The sequence below is a fragment of the Aricia agestis genome, chromosome 12, assembly GCF_905147365.1.
Source record: "Aricia agestis chromosome 12, ilAriAges1.1, whole genome shotgun sequence".
Classification (NCBI taxonomy): Eukaryota; Metazoa; Arthropoda; class Insecta; order Lepidoptera; family Lycaenidae; genus Aricia; species Aricia agestis.
Genome location: NC_056417.1, coordinates 13,202,491 through 13,219,468, shown reverse-complemented (window position 1 = coordinate 13,219,468; position 16,978 = coordinate 13,202,491). Strand labels below are relative to the sequence as shown.

The 16,978-nt window shown below is 36.4% G+C and overlaps 2 protein-coding genes across 2 annotated transcripts; one reads left to right on the top strand and one right to left on the bottom strand.

Moving 5' to 3' along the window:
- Window positions 1-787: 787 nt before the first annotated feature.
- Window positions 788-5,377, bottom strand: LOC121732732. The gene is made up of 4 exons (XM_042122686.1): window positions 5,053-5,377; window positions 4,763-4,782; window positions 4,047-4,392; window positions 788-879 (listed from the first exon to the last, which is right to left on the bottom strand). Exons 1-4 carry the CDS (start codon window positions 5,276-5,278, stop codon window positions 788-790), a joined length of 684 nt encoding a protein of 227 aa, XP_041978620.1. The 5' UTR covers window positions 5,279-5,377.
- Window positions 5,378-8,016: 2,639 nt separating this feature from the next.
- On the top strand, window positions 8,017-15,433 carry LOC121732791 (zinc finger protein 431-like). The gene is made up of 7 exons (XM_042122769.1): window positions 8,017-8,224; window positions 8,489-8,819; window positions 9,018-9,272; window positions 10,021-10,225; window positions 10,455-10,544; window positions 11,414-11,560; window positions 15,249-15,433. The coding sequence occupies exons 1-7, from the start codon at window positions 8,072-8,074 to the stop codon at window positions 15,382-15,384; spliced, it is 1,317 nt and encodes a 438-aa protein (XP_041978703.1). The 5' UTR covers window positions 8,017-8,071; the 3' UTR covers window positions 15,385-15,433.
- The last annotated feature ends 1,545 nt before the right edge of the window (window positions 15,434-16,978 follow it).

The following is a 16,978-nucleotide window of genomic DNA, read 5'->3' as shown; positions in this document are numbered from 1 at the left end:
TCGGACGAAGGGTTCCGTACCGGTATAGAGCGAAATTAGACAACAAATTGTGTTTTTTGTATGAGAGCCCCCTTAAATATTTACTTTTATTTAATTTTATTATTAATTATTAAAGTAACAATACAATTAAGTTTTTTGTGAAAATTTCAAGTGCCTAGCTGTTACCATTATTGATTACAAGCTAAAAAGGCCAAAAAACACGTTTCTTGTATGGAAGCCCCCCTTAAATATTAACTTTATTTTATTTTTAGTATTTATTGTTATAGCGGCAGCAGATATACATAATCTGTGAAAATTTTAGAAGTCTAGCTATAGCCGTTCTTGAGTTACAGACGGACAGACAACGAAGTCTTAGTAATAGGGTTCCGTTTTTACCCTTTGGGTACGGAACCCTAAAAACTAAAACGAGATAACTTTTGTTTCAGTGCTACTATGGAAAATCTGTTGAATGATCTAGTTTCGGAACCTTCAGATGAATTTAAAAAGTTCTCTCGGATGTCATTACGTGATTTTGAATACTTGCTTAGCCAAATTTCAACACGAATCTCAAAACAAGACACCCAATTACTGCCCGGATACGTCTTGTTATAACACTGAGATACTTAGCAAGAGGAGACGACTATGAAAGCCTTCATTTTTTGCTCAAAGTTTCACCACAAGTAATAGCAAAAATTATACCAGAAGTTTGCCAGGCCCTATGTAAAGTGATGAAGGATGAAATTAAAGTAAGGACATAAATCAAATCAATTTAATATTAATTATAATTTTGAACAATGTAATTAATGTTTCACTCTTGTTGTTCTGTATCATCTTGGGTTTGATCATGATAATCATGAGAAGTGTTTGAACTTTGGTTCTCCAGATAATGGACAGGATAATCTGATAAACGAAAAAGCTGGTTGGCTTTAATTACAATTTTGGAAGGCAGGGGCGGATCTACTATATGGCTTTTTGGGCTGCAGCCCAGGGCCCCGCGAATACAGAGGGCCCCCAACCGAACTGAAACCAATAGACGATATTGTCAATAATAAAAATTATATAGAAGAAATAGAGGAAAATGTGAAAAAAACGAGGAGAAATTATTTGACAGGGCTTATTTAAACGCGCTAATCTCAGGAAGAACTGGTCCGATTTGAAATATCCTTTCAGTGTTGGATAGACCATTTATCTAGGGAGGCTATGAGCTATATTTTATTACGCTAAGACTAACAGGAGCTAAGAAATAGAGGAAATTATGGAAAAACGGGGGAAAATATTTGAGATAACTCACTAACTACTGCCTGCCTAGCATACGCCAACGAGATATCTCACTCTCGAGATAATTAAAAACAACTCGTCTCATAATGTCAAAATCTCGACATTATCTCGACAAAACTCTATAAAAATGGGTTATTTCGATGATAGATCTACGCGAGAAAAAATGTTTGTCATGCTAGGATCAATAGAGATGAAGAGACAAACCATCAAATATCGAGAAAACATGTAGAGTAAGATATCTCGTTGGCGTATGCTAGGCAGACTGGAGCATCGATTTTTCTGTTATTTGGCACAGATAAGAAAAAGACCACGTAAAGGATCATAGGCTATTTTTTGTGGACTAATTTGTCTGTAAAATATCTAATTTACGTGGGCGAAGCCGCGCGGAACGTTTTTTTCAACATTTTCCTCTCTTTCTTCGCTTCTATTAGTTTTAGCGCAATAAAATATAGCCTATAGCCTTCCTCGATAAATGGGCTATCTAACACTGAAAGAATTTTTCAAATCGGACCAGTAGTTCCTGAGATTAGCGCGTTCAAAAAAACTAACAAACTCTTCCCAATTATAATATTACTAGCTGTCCCGGTGAACTTCGTGTCACTTTAAAACCTTCCCTGGATTTCTACGAATATTTTAAGACTAAAATTAGCTCAATCCGTTCAGCCGTTTTCGAGTTTTAGCGTTACTAACACAATTGAAAATCCATCCATGAGCTTTGAATCGATAATTTTATATGAAAATCTACTATTTTTAGAAGGTTTTACACCTAATAAAATGTAAAATTGTATGTAAAATTGTTTTTAATAAAACAGAATCGTTTCGAGGGCACATCTTTAACCATCTCCCCTAGCATTGAGATACTTGGCGTCAACATATCGAGCGAAGTCCAGTTCCGATATCATCTTGAGGGTAAGGCCAAATTAGCCTCGAAGAAGCTTGGCGTTCTTAACAGAGCGATACAGTACTTCAGTCCGGACCAACGCCTACAACTCTACAAGGCGCAGGTTCGGCCTCATATGGAATATTGTTCTCATCTCTGGGCAGGGGCGCCAAAATACCAACTGCTCCCTCTGGATCGTATCCAACGAAGGGCTGCTCGAATTGTTGACTGCCATAGTGTTTCAAACAGCTTGGACCCCCTGGAATTACGCCGAGATGTAGCTTCACTCTGCATCCTCTATCGGTTGTATCACGGGGAGTGCTCTGAGGAATTGTTCGGAATCATACCACCTGCAACTTTTCGCTATCGTCCCACGCGAAAAACATACCATCCTCATCACCTTGATGAGTGGCAGTCTTCCACATTGCGTTTTTCGCGTAACTTTCTGCCGCGCACTGTAAAACTCTGGAATGGGCTGTCACCAGCAGTATTTCCGGACCGATACGACCTGCAAACCTTCAAGAAAAGAGCGTATACCTTCTTAAAAGGCCGGCAACGCACCTGCAGCTCTTCTGATGTTGCGAGTGTCCATGGGCGACGGTAGTTGCTTACCATCAGGTGACCCGTTTGCTCGTTTGCCCCCTTATTTAATAAAAAAAAAAAAAAAGAAGATTACGAACGTATTCCTACACTGATTTCAATGATTCTAAGTACTCGATAGCAGGACTTTTTTGTACAAATGTCCGGCCAAGCTGGCTCCTTTGTCCGGCTTTTTGGCTAAGCGACCTGGCAGCGTATTGCCAAACTGTATACTGACCCAGACGCCCATAGTCTGTACTGAACTACGTCGCGCTCATTGAAAATTGGAGCAAAGTATATACGAGCTCGGACCAATCTGAGTAGGTATGCACTTTGCTCGCTTGTATGTAAAGCAAACTGTGACATGCGAATATCTGTAACTACCTATACAATGTGTTTAATAATTTCCCGTATATTTTTGTTATGTTGTTGTGTGTGGTTGTTATACCTATCCGTGAAACTGAACAACTTTCCCTTAAACATACCTATTGTGAATTATTTTGGGTTATACTTAACGAAAGAAAACCCGTTGTACGAGTAAGTATTTTGAAAAATTTGAACTGTAAAAATTTGAACTGTAACAATTATAGGTACAGGCTGTTAAAAAAAATGTAAGTGTTTCCAATAACAGTATTTATTAATTTTTCATAAGAAAGATGTACTGACTGACACAATAAATTGTACCTATTTGTAATCGATGTTCACTGAAAATAATAAAGGGTTCCTTCAATCAACAACAAATAAATTAATGAATCAAGAACAGAAAAATGTCATAATTACTATTTTTGTTTTTTGCCTGTATTGTAACATCGAATTTAGGCTTTTACTACATTTCTTACTAAAGGGGTCACAGAAAGGGGTCGATATTGAAAAATAAAGTGTATTTAATACATAAATTTGTGTAATCATGTATAATCATAATTAAAGTAAATGTAAATCAATCGCCGAAAAGTATGGACGTCTGGACTCGTATGTATTTTGCTCAAGTATTTTAAAGCAAAATGTATTTCGATTCAGACACGCTCTGAATAGGTATACAGTTTGCTCTTCAACTATAAAGGCAAACTGCGATCGAACTCAGAGCAACCCCGGTCTGGGTCAGTATACAGTTTGGCAATACGCGACCTGGCAACCCTAATATAGTATAGATCATTACAATATTATTAGTATAGATTAGTATAGAATATAGATATACCTACATCACTATAGAAAACAGTTTCTTGTCAAAATGACAATTAGTTGAGCAATTAGGTAGGGCCCCTAAGCAGTATTAGCCCAGGGCCCCACAAATTCAAGATCCGCCCCTGTTGGAAGGTGGGGCTGATAATACTTGTTTTTTCTTTAACTGGGTATTTTGATTCTGAATGATAATGCAATGGAGACTTTGAAGGTGATGAAGTGCCTGGTCTTGGTTCATGAAATTGAGGCGGTGAATGAGTCGTCCTATCTTCGAATTTATACCGTAAATACACTCCATCAATGTCATGCATCAACTGCAATTTTTTATTTTCGGATAATTTTCGCAGTTTCTTCGCCAGTAATTTTCCGTATAAATCGCAATCATCTTCTTGAACAGGCTGTTGGGTCTTTTGTAAAGTTGATTTAAAGGTGGCGAGAGCATCTATTTTACAATATCTCCTGCTTCTGCAACTTCTGATGGGGTTTTGCGTCGGCGGCTGCTATCTTCTATGGTCTCAATATTTGCTTCTGGACTTTCCTACAAAAACACGCACAATTAGTATTATTAGGCTAACCACATACTTTTTTATCGTAAAGGTTCTATAATATAATATATACTTTAATAATATTAGATGATGTCCACAACTCGGTTGCGCCAAAATTCGTTTATCGCGCGGGAACCGTACATTTTGCCGGAATAAAAAGTATCTTATGTTCATTCCCGGAACTCAAGATATTTCCATACAAAATTTTAGCAAAATCGGTTTAGCGGTTTGGGTGTGACGAGGTATCAAACAGACAGATAGACACGCTTTTGCATTTACAATGCAAAAGTAAATAAATCGACGTTATTTTTGTTGCAGATACCATCTTGTCCAGAGGAGTGGCTGCGTATTGCAAGAGGATTTGCGAAAAATTTTCCTCGAGCCGTTGGATCTATTGATGGCAAACATATTGTTCTTAACTGTCCATTCAATTCCGGTTCTCAATACTCAATACTTTTATAATATAATTATAAAAGGACCTATAGTATAGTATCACTGGCATTAGTTGATAGTGAATACAATTTTATATTTGCTGACATTGGTTGCCAAGGTAGAATAAGTGATGGTGGAGTTTTCACAAACAGTATTTTATGGAATAAGATATGCTCAAACTATATATAGTATTGATAGTTTTTTTAGCTGTCAGGCTATCTCCCAAAAAATCATTCATTGCATCGTATGCAAACCAAATAGGCTGATAAATATCATCGACACCAGCTCCCGACTGAGCAGATTTCTTAACTTTCCCCTTGTAGCTTCTATAACTAGACATCAGTGAATCTTTTTTCTTTTTTAATTCATTTATTGGAATTTCCATAATAGTGCTAATTCGTATCATATCGTGCTGTTCAGTTTTATTTTTATAATCTTTCGAACTTATGTCCCACAACACGGGCTCAGCACGAAAATATTCAATGAATAAAAGTTCTAAGTTATTATTCCAATCAACATTCATTTTTATAGTAAAACTGTGGCACCAAAAACATATAATACAACCATCCGTGGCTACTGCTAATAATAATTCGAGATGAAAAATATGTGCAAGCTGATAATATTTAAAATATAATAAGCGTTCTTTTTGAAAAATTTCCCGCGCGTCTCCTTTTTTTTCATAATATGGCGCTCGGCTTTTTAACCATGGCCAGTGTCAAGTAAAATATGGCGGTAAAAATATTTTTTCGTGAAAAGTTTACAAAATTTAAAGTTGTTTTTCCAGATGATCGTCAAGTCAAAAGTCTAAAAAGTAGTCAGTAAAGTCAACGAGTCAAGTCAATTGTTTTAGTAAAGTAGTAGGTACCCCTTACTAAAACTTTCGATGGAGTTTTGGAGGGCAGGGGCGGATCTTGAATTTGTGGGGCCCTGGGCTAATACTGCTTAGGGGCCCTAAACGTCGTTCAAGATGGACGTGTTAGCATTAACTATTGCGTCAATGTAAAACGTCAATTTTTAATAATTTATGACTTCACCAGATGACCCGGTGAACTTCGTATCACCTCCCTCCTAATATGAACCTTCTTTTGAATTCTAGGAATAATTATTTCGAGACTGAAATTAAAATAATGGTTTATGGTAGTGATATATATATGAGTATAATGTAAAAGCTATAATTATTATTGTAAAGTTTCATTAATATCCGTTCAGTAGTTTTTGAGTAAAAGAGTAACAAACATCCATACATCCATACAAACTTTCCAGGGGCGGATCTACCTAATGGCTTTTTGGACTGCAGCCCAGAGCCCCGTGATTACAGAGGGCCCCCCAACCGAACTGAAACCAATTTCAATTTAGTAACTAGATGGCGTATGGCCTATGGGTAGACAACTATCGGTAATACCATCATTAATTGCTAAAAAACTGGGCAAAATAATGTTATTGCGGCTCTACACGATGGGCCAGCGTAGTGGGCCATCACGATGGGCCAGCGTGAGGAGGACGTAGTGGTGTAAAATGGCCGATGGCGCCAGCGATTGCCGTGGAATGGCGGCGGTGTCGGTTTTTCGGCCGCACGTCAAAGGATGATGGCCCAGCGATGGCGGTACGCCTCTACACGTTGGCGATACGACAGTCGACGCCCCACCGCGGTCGAGTGAGGACGTCGTAATTCGTATTACAATTTACGAATTTCATTCAAAATGACGAGTACGTGATCTCATAATGAATGAAGCTATAATAATATGATAAAGGCGAAAGTAATGGAGGGAACTCAAAATGGCACGTTTCTTGAAGTTGTATCACTTTCCCACACTTGTGCACGACATCGAATTTTTAATGGTTAATATTTTACCAACATTACACATTAAAAACCGAAATAACACAATTTTAGGAAAATAATACAAAAACACAACGTCACTCTTTCGTATTCCCAGCAAAACTCCGCGCGTCTACTCTTTCTTGACAGACTGTATATATTGTATTAAGAGGAGTCCACACCGCCCTTTTTTCCATACAAACGTTGTCCCCTGTTTCCTCCCTGGATAATGCAAGTAGAGTTATAATTTTTTTCCTGAATATCTACGGCCACTAATACAATGTCCCTATGTTTTCTTTTTTTTCATAATTTAATTATTAAATAAGATATGAACGTTCAAAAACCCAAAAAAAATGGCCAGATTTTCCGCTGTGTTCAAACGTCCAGAAAACAGATTTGGCTAGATTATACAAAAAAAGCAAAACATAGGAACACAGCTCAATCCTTTTTTTAATCTTTAATGAAAAAACTACTTAAATCGGTTAAGTTTTGGAGAAGGAATCAGGGGACAACGAATCGTTGATTTTCTGGATTTTCTGCAGTTGTCTCTATCGCGTTCTGCGGTATAGGCTTGAGGTAAGGGAGACAGCTATAGATATTACACGTACTTTTTTTTCATTTCTCTAGCCCCTGGTGTATCCTCTTAACTGTTCACTAAACAATGCTGGCATGTCTTGTATGGCAAAAGCGCTTATTAAAATAAAGATTTTAAAAAAATCTCTTTGTCGCGGGACAGAAAACCGACAACAATCGGGGAACGGGCCGCGAAGTGCGAAAGTGGTGCGAAACATATTCGAATCCATTTCGAATCGGATCTCTCACTCATGCTTCGCAGGAATTTCGCGGCGCCGCGGCGTCGCGCACGGTTCGCGCGCGAGTGGGGATGCGGTCGGCGAACCAGCCGCGAAGTGCGAAAAATATGTGAACCGGATCCACACTCACGTTTCGCGGAAATTCCGCGGCGTCGCGAGTGGGGATGGGGCCTTAAGACTCTTCTGTCTATCTGTATCTCAGGAACTGCTACAGCTAGACTTCTGAAATTTTCATAGATTTGTAAATTAATGTTGCCGATAAAACAGCAAATACGCATACAACAAACGTAACAATACAAAAAACACAATTTTTGGCCTATTTATGCTCTATAAAGTGCTGTTTCTTATGTCATTTGTCAATGATAAAGTGTGAATCCCAGTCACACTTGGCTGATTTTTTGTCTTTTACCATTTTATTTAAAAAAAGCTTTGACACCGACAGTCACACGTCAGATGACGGACACGTCAAAACTGTCAATATTGCTCATATTTTAGCTTTTGCTTGTGTTTTGTGTTTACACGTCTTGTTACTTGCAATAAAACATGATTGTATTCAAATTTCATTATTTAGATGCATAGGAAATATACTAAAAATAAGATGAGCTCCTGTAGAACATGTCTATCGGTACTAAGTGACCAAGCAATGGACTTCAGTCAATTACCCAAAGATCTAAATGAGTTGAAATCATATTCTGATATAATTTTCTTTTGCTTGAGTATAGAGGTAATAAATAATAGGAGCTATTTTAAATTACCTTATGATGACATTATAATTGCATCCTGCATACAAAATTAAATATGATTCTGAACTACAGAAAGAAAAACAACTCACACACTAACTAAATTTGATATCAATAAATATATTATTAACAGTCATCTACCTACTTGCCATTTACTACCACTTAAATGTATTTTATACTTATTATTTTCAATTACTTATGTATTAATGAACGCTCCCTGAATTTAAAAAAAACTTGCAACCTTACAGATTCCGTCAAATTGTGATAATTATGCAAAAGTATGTGAGATATGTTATGGGAAGATCATAGATTTCTACAAGTTTAAGTCGCTTGCACTAGACAGTGACAAATATTGGAGATCGCTTGATGAAGATAAGAATAAAATATTAGTCAGTACCGACATAAAGTTTGAGAACATATCAGATTTTGATAATGATGAATTGGAGATATCTCATTTAAAACAGGAGTTTTTAGTTAAGAATGAGAGTGATTCTGACAATGAGCTCCTTAGTGTAATAAAGAAAATTAAATATGAATATAATGAGGATGCCAAAGAGAAAGAAAATGAAGCAAAAAAAGGTAATTTATTAATATTGTAGAGGGATAGGTTTAGACCAACAAGAATATTAAAATACATTTTTTCATATTATTATTATAAATTAAGTTAGTGAAAGCTCATAAAATTTCATATACTTATATACTATAAAGTTCTTCCTGTGCAATTAAAGCATATTTTATATAACATAAGTCATATTCAAAAGTGCCTCATTTTTCTAGTAAAAGCTAAAAGAAAAAATGGTAAACACAAAGATAAAACTTATGAATGTGTCAAAAAGTCTGTGATCTGTGAAATATGCGGCAAGGTTGTAAGGAATATGAGAGATCACATGATCTCGCATACATCTTTTGAGGAGCGGAAGAAAATCCCATGCAAGGTGTGTGAGAAAACATTTAACACTATCGGTGGCAGGAACGCACACTACAGGCACAGGCATTTAGGAATTAAGCAACACTGTGATATTTGTAATAAAGGTAAGCTTAAATATTATTTTACGTAAACAGTTTAGGCTTATTTTATGATCTTGCTTACAGAGATGTTCTGTTTCTAAATATTCTACCAGTCGCAAGATCATAATTTACTTGAATGTTTAACGGCCATTCCCAATATTTGATCTATCTCTGGTTTTGCCCTACTAGAGATAGTAATAGCTCACAATTGACATAAAATATATGTCTCTAATGTCTAATGTGAGCTATTACTATCTCTAGTAGGGCAAAACCAGAGATAGATCAAATATTGGGAATGGCCGTTAAACATTCAAGTAAATTATTGCTCACAATTGACATAAAATATATGTCTCTAATGTCTAATGTGAGCTATTTCTATCTCTAGTAGGGCCAAACCAGAGATAGATCAAATATTGGGAACCGCCGTAAATGGCATTACAGAAAACATAGATAAACCAAATAATATATTATTTGAAATTAAATTAATAAAATGATGATTATAAATCTCTGTGCAATCTTAAGTAAAAACACCCTTAGCCCGGGCGCGCACTACCGGCCAGGTCGCGGCGGCCATCGAATGTATGGTGTGGCCGCTGGTCGCATTGCGGCCAGGTGAGCGTCGTCTATGGCGGTTTCATACTAAGTTATCTATCTCGATGGCCGCCGCGGCTTGGCCGCTAGTGCGCGCCCGGGCTTATTCTTAAAGTATGTATCATAACATTCAAAATTTGTGAAGCACGCAGTTACCTATACATAAAATAAATATTTACAGATGTAGTGAGTCTAAAGAGCCATCTGCAGCTCACACACAAGACAGTGCCAAAGCCGTACAAGTGTGTGCTGTGTGAGAGCAGCTTCGTGTGCCGGTCCCAGCTCGACGTGCACTTGATGAAGCACGCGAAACACAAACCCTTTAGGTGTGACCAGCCTGACTGTGATAAAGCATTCTACACCAAAAAGAACCTGCAATTTCATATGTAAGTTTTTTCCTTGATGTTTGAGGACTATCATGACTTTGTGCCAGTTTGTAAGTATACCATCATTGTGTTGTTTATGTTATTTGATTTATTATATTAAAAAGAAAGACAGCACAATAGTATAAAAATAACATCTATTCATATACTTTGGAACATGGAAAATATTATTATTATTATTATTATTACTTATCATATGAATAATTATTTATGTCATTTCTATTTCTTACAGAAGAGGAGTTCATGAGAAAGAAAAATCACATCTATGTCAGTTTTGCTCAAAGGGATTCTTCAAGAAAAGCCACTTGCTTGTCCATCTTCGGTATGTGTTTAGCTCAATTTGGCATACATTACATTGTCTTAACATTAAAAATGTTTACTTTTCTAATAAGTGAGGCTGGCATTATCAGTTCTGCTGAACTGGCTTTAATAACTTATCAGTCAAAGAAAGCAACACTAGTTAGGGTAAATTTGTTGTAAATATCTCAACTATAGTCTGTCATAAAAATGAAGAAATCAAAAAGTGGCAACATCGTAGTGTCATCCCTTTCAAATAAATCTAAGAAAAAAGGGATGTTGCCACTTTTTAATTTCTTCACTTTTATGGGGGATATTAGATTATCATATATATTGTATCCGAGATCATTGAGTCAATGATATTGGATAATGTAATATAGACATATGATTCATTTCTTCCTTGATCATAGATTTTTGACATTTGCTGAGAGATTGGATCCAATACGGTCATAGAAATAGGTGTTGCCAGTTATTTAATATAAAAAAGAGTTTTTAATTTCTTGTTTGATAATATGTTTCAAATAATGTAATGTAATTATTTTTCTAATTATATTCTTGGATAATCTTGCTGAAATAACAAAAACAAGCCATATTAAAAATGACGATGTCTTTTGACAAATCGAATTCTCTGAGATCTAGTAACCCTGACGTCAATACCTGTCAGCGTTAGCGCTCTCCATTGGCTATTGAAACCACATATGACGTAAAATAGGATCAATGATATATGATAATGTAGTATGCAGATATGATCAAATGATCATATATATTGGATCCTATATGTATATGATCATAGAAATGATCCAATATAAATGATAATGTAATACCCCCATGCCAGACGATATAAAGCCAAATGGAGTTGCTAGTAATAAAAATAATACCTGTTACTATTTGCAGAACACATTCCCCTGAGAAGAACTTCAAGTGCGACGAGTGCGGCAACTTCTACAAGACGCAACAGACTCTGCGGTACCACAAGGAGACGCACGTCGCCACACGCGCCTACCCCTGCCAGCTGTGTGATAACACCTTCGCACATCCCAAGTGAGCCAGCCTTTGCCCTTAGAACCGCACTGAGCGACACACGATACTACACCGCAGTTGGGAGACTGCAGTCACTGGACCATTATACTCTTTGTATAAAATAGTATGAACTAAGCCACATCCATACTTAAACTTAATATTATTATAAATGCGAAAGTGTGTCTGTCTGTCTGTTACCTCTTCACGTCCTAACCGCTGAATCGATTTTACTGAAATTTGGTATGTTGGTGATGGTTTGGTATACTTTGAGTCCTGGGAAAGGACACAAAAATGTGCGGTTCCTGCGCGATAAACGAATCATGGCGCAACGGAGTTGCGGGCGTCATCTAGTTATGCATTTATTTTGTGTCCCTTTTATGTTCCTTATCTAGAAAAAAAATATCGTAAAGGCCATAGACATAATATATACTGTCGTAAAGACCACCTGACAACTCGAAAATGCGTGACCATTTTTGATCTGTCAATGTGTGCGTGTGCTAGAGTTGTATATTTTACTATCGATAGTATAGTATTTTGCTATCGATAGTTTAGTCCGTTCGAGTTATTTTACCTGAGTTTCTATAAGAAATAAATAATATGCAACTTTGATAGATTTGTATTTCAAATTAGGTATCATAAATTTTAATTGGCAAAAAAAGGTGACGATTGAAAAGTAGATACACATTTTCTTTTGGAATGATTTTTCAATCGTCGGATATGTTATGACATGAGGTTCTTATAGGGGTAAATAATTTACACTTAACACATTATAAAGTTACTTATTTATTACTCAGGTAAAATCTATCTGGTAAATCAGTCCTTATATTGAAAGTAAACGTTGAAAGTAAACAACACACATAGTATATTATATTTTATTCTTAAATTAAATACATATTATAAAATATCATAATATTTTATTACAATTATTTTGAACCGACTTCCAAACAGGAGGAGTCTAGACGTTCGCCTGTGGATATATTTTTATGTATGTTCAACGATTACTCCGCCGTTTATGAACCGATTTTCAATTTTTTTCTTTTGCTGTACATTGTATTGTTCCGAGTAGGTATCATGTTCACAAAAGTGGTGGTCTGGTGATGGAAACAATGAGAAATCGAAGTGACTCCTTGATATTCAAATGGGAACATATGGTCCCAGAAAACGTTCAAAATCTTTCGATTAATAAATTTAAAAAAGTAGTCAAATAACGTTTTGTGCCAAAGCCAAAATGATTTCATAATTGATGGCACATCTTGGGAGTAGAATGCTGAATGACTGCTTGCAAGGCTACTTCTACATGACTTATTATTATGTATCTATCTATGTTTACATTGTATAATTTTTAGTTACAGCATTGTAAATTTTGTTTTAAAAGATAATTTTTTTTCTCACTTTTTTTGGTAAAAAGTGGGCGTGCGAGTTTCTTACGCCGGTTCTTCTCGTCGGCTTAGTTACCGAACCGGTGGTAGGCACCATGTATTTTGAAAATATATTTTATTTTAGATTTGTTCAGAAATAAAGTATTTACACCAACTGTAAGTATAGAAAACGTTAAGGACAGCTTAAATGAGTAAAATTATTATTTTTAAACAAAAAATTAAAACCGACTTCCAAGGCAATGACAATAGTAATATTATACTTAAATGAACTAAAAAGTATTAAATAATTCTTATTCTGTACTCAGTATAATTCTGTTCTCAATCTTCATTATTTTGCAATCGGTACCAGCTAACCTAATCGCCAGTTCTCTGACAGAATAGGTATAACAGCAACTTATATACTTAGGACTGGTACCGACTTCAAAATTATGAAGATTGAGTACAGAATAAAGATTATTTAATACTTTTTAGTTCATATAAGTATAATCTTAAATGAACTAAAAAGCATTAATTGCTTATAATTGCTTATTTTTAATAATTGCTTCAGTAACAAGTGCAACAGTATGTCAAACTTACTGGCACAAATAAAGTTTGGATAGCTCCTTTAACCAAAATAGTATTTATTCTAATTTTTCTTTAAAAATTTTCAATGAAATGTTTGCTATATTGTTGAATTTTTCTTGGGATTCCAACCAACACGCCCAATTAATTTCAGCCATTTTCCTCTTATTAGAGGATCTTGAGGGAATCTGTAAAACAAATGATTATGATATATAAATATAAACCTTCCTCTAGTTTTAGAGTCACTCTATATTATAGTAGTTATATTATATGAGCTATATTATAATATACTATTAGTTAAAATAAGATAATATGTCCTTTTAGTCCGGCCGCACACTATCCGAATTTGTGATCACTAAAATTCGGACGCCCCGCCCCGCTCATACATTTTGACACGTCAGAAATTCTTTTAGTATGATGGGTCTACAACAAAATGTATGAACAGAGTGCGTTCCGCCGGGCGTCCGAATTTTTCTGATCAGAAATTTCGGATAATGTGCGGCCGGGTTTAAGGTGATAAATATAAAGGTAAATGATTTTTATTTTAGATTTATGTTATTGTAAAATATCGATAAGCATATCGATAAATTTGATTCAAGCACTAGCGTATATGTAAGAAATTTTGATGAAAAATTTTTCTTCAAAATTTGTGTAATATAGGAACAATAGTACCTTTAGTTACGCAAAATATGAAAGTAAAAGGGAGGATTCACAATATTTTATTTGAAATAGAGAACTAAAGACCATAATATATCAAAAATAAACACATCATAGCAATTAGGACATGAAGATTAATTACGTGTGAAATGTATATTTTTCAGGATTATTCCTATGATTTACACTGCAATCACTCACAGCACAAGTTATTATTGTTATATATAATAGTATTTGTTAAAAATAACATACGATTTAAATAATAAATTGCAAATACCGAAAGGGCATAAAAACGATTGACGACTTTTGACGACCTGTCAAATAAAAGTTGTTACAATTTTCATTAGACTGCCTCTCTCTTTTCATCTTGTTATAATTCCATAAAGGATTTTCTTCTCTCTCGCACTCTTTGTTGGTCTTTAGGAATATATTATGTCTATGGTAAAGGCTAATAAATAATAATTAATGTCATTAAGATATTTCTCATAGAAACGTAAAAGTATAGTCTGTCAAAAAAGTGAAAAAATTAAAAAGTGGCAACATCGTAGCGTCATCCCTTTCAAATCAATCTAAGAAAAAAAAGGGATGACACTACGATGTTGCCACTTTTTAGGGTTCCGTAGCCAAATGGCAAAAAACGGAACCCTAATAGATTCGTCATGTCTGTCTGCCTGTCCGTCCATATTAATTTCTTCACTTTTTTGACAGACTATAAGTAACTCTTTATGCACTGCTATTTTTATAGTGAATACTTTACAAGGTGTAACAAAACAAAGTGATAATACTTCAGGGTGTGTATGTGTCCCTTATATGGAGTCCACTCTGAAAAAGCAAATTTTTTTGTAATTTGTATGGGTAAGCGTCATTAATTTTTCCATACAAAGGTAAAAAAAAAGTTTCTCTTTCAGCGCTGCTACTTTTACAGCGAACTCTATATAGGCCACAGGGGACCTATACATACCCCAAAAATATTATCACTTGACACTTAGTTTTGTTATACCTTGTATAAGGGACACATACACATGCTATTTACTTTGATATGCCAAGTATATAATAATAGCTGATGTGGCATATCGATTATGATCGAAACCGAGTAATTTGTTTTCTACTTTCAGATACCTGAAAGTCCACATGGTGAGTCACACGCGCGAGCGGCGGTACCCGTGCAAGTACTGCGGCGTGCGGTTTATGCGCTCCGACCACAGACTGCGGCACCAGAAGACCGCGCACGAAAAACACATGGATGTGTAGCCTAAGCATTCAAGTGTTACGGTCAATTGAGACCACACCGCGACGCGTAGACAGAGCCAGTCCACATGGCGCGTTGCGTCAGCGTTGCGTCGACGCAGCGCTGCCGTTGCCCCCGGGCCCTGAGACGAAGCGGGAGGGGGGGTTGACGTTAAGACTGCTTCGTTATAACGCTGCGATGACGCACACCCGTGTGGTCGGCTATGCGTCAAACGGCAGCGCTGCGTCGACGCAACGCTGACGCTACGCGCCGTGTGGACTGGCTCTACATTTGTATGGATTTGACAGATTTCAATTGTGTGATACGTCTTGCGAATCTGTCAAATCCATTCAAATTTAGAAATACATCTACACGTCGCGTTGCGGTGTGATTTAACCCTTACGTAACGCAAGAGGGGGATATATAAATGTTGCGATGCGTTACTAGGGAGTAGGGAGGGGATAAGGGAAGTGTTATGTTAAGTTTTAAAGAAGGGGGTGGGGGGACATAGTTACGTTGTGTTACACAGGGAAACGCAATTGTACTATCAGAGAAGTTGATTCATAGGCAAATGGCGGACCTACGTAAGGGGTATGAAGATTTTTATAAGGAGCCTGGCCGACCTACTGTCCGCCATTGTGTTTTTCCGCGTTCACGAATATTTTTTTTTAAATGGATAGCTAGCATCAATACAAACAAAAAAATAATCTTGGACAAAACCGCATAGTGTCACATTTCGAAGATTCGAGCTGCCAAAGTTGCAATATCTTAAATTGGTAAAACTTTGGCAGCTCTGAATATCTTCGAAAAAACACAATAGGTGACAGTAGGTCGACCAAAATCTACGTACCCCTTTGGTATGTTTATGTCAAACCCAGCCGAAAAATCACGCCTTACATTCACATATTAAGCCGACCAAATGACATAGGTCCGTCCACTGTCTAGGAATCAATTTCTTCGGTGGTACAAAAACAAAAATTGTTTTACTTAAGGGCCGCGCTTTACCGGAATGGCAGCGGCGAGGCGAGCACTTTCAGTGTCATATGATTTTAAACTTTATCTTCATTATTGTAATACATAATAGTATCGCTTGAGAAATCGCGGCCGCCGGCGGCCACGAGCGGCCACGGGCGGCCGTAGATTTTTCAAGCGACCGATTTTTTATTTTATTTTATTGTATTACAATAATGAAGATAAAGTTTATAAAATCATATGAAACTGAAAGTGCTCGCCTCGCCGCTGCCATTCCGGTGTAGCTCGGCCCTAATACCTAAATTGCCTTGCTTTCATTGCCATCAAGCACGTCTATTCTGTATTTTGGGTATAAGCTTGATGAGTATTGCACATAAGACTGCGTTACGATTCAATATCATAATAGTTTTATTTAAAGCAAATATCGCGGAATAATTTAATACATTGCCAAATTAATATTATTGACTTTAAATTATTTACGTTTAGATCACTTTGACCCGGGAAGCAGGATAATTGTTTTTTTTTTTTATGAAATAAGGGGGCAAACGAGAAGCAACTTCCGTCGCCCATGGACACTCGCAGCATCAGAAGAGCTGCAGGTGCGTTGCCGGCCTTTTAAGAGGGAATAGGGTAATAAGGGAGGGT

Coding starts and splice junctions, on each gene's coding strand:
- LOC121732732 (XM_042122686.1), bottom strand. CDS start 5,278: ATGATACGAATTAGCACTATTATGGAAATTCCAATAAATGAATTAAAA. Junction 4,783..5,052: donor AACTATCAATACTATATATA/GTTTGAGCATAT, acceptor TGCAATACGCAG/CCACTCCTCTGGACAAGATG. Junction 880..4,046: donor CCCAGTTAAAGAAAAAACAA/GTATTATCAGCC, acceptor TTCGTTTATCAG/ATTATCCTGTCCATTATCTG.
- LOC121732791 (XM_042122769.1), top strand. CDS start 8,072: ATGCATAGGAAATATACTAAAAATAAGATGAGCTCCTGTAGAACATGT. Junction 8,820..9,017: donor AGAAAATGAAGCAAAAAAAG/GTAATTTATTAA, acceptor TCATTTTTCTAG/TAAAAGCTAAAAGAAAAAAT. Junction 11,561..15,248: donor AACACCTTCGCACATCCCAA/GTGAGCCAGCCT, acceptor TTCTACTTTCAG/ATACCTGAAAGTCCACATGG.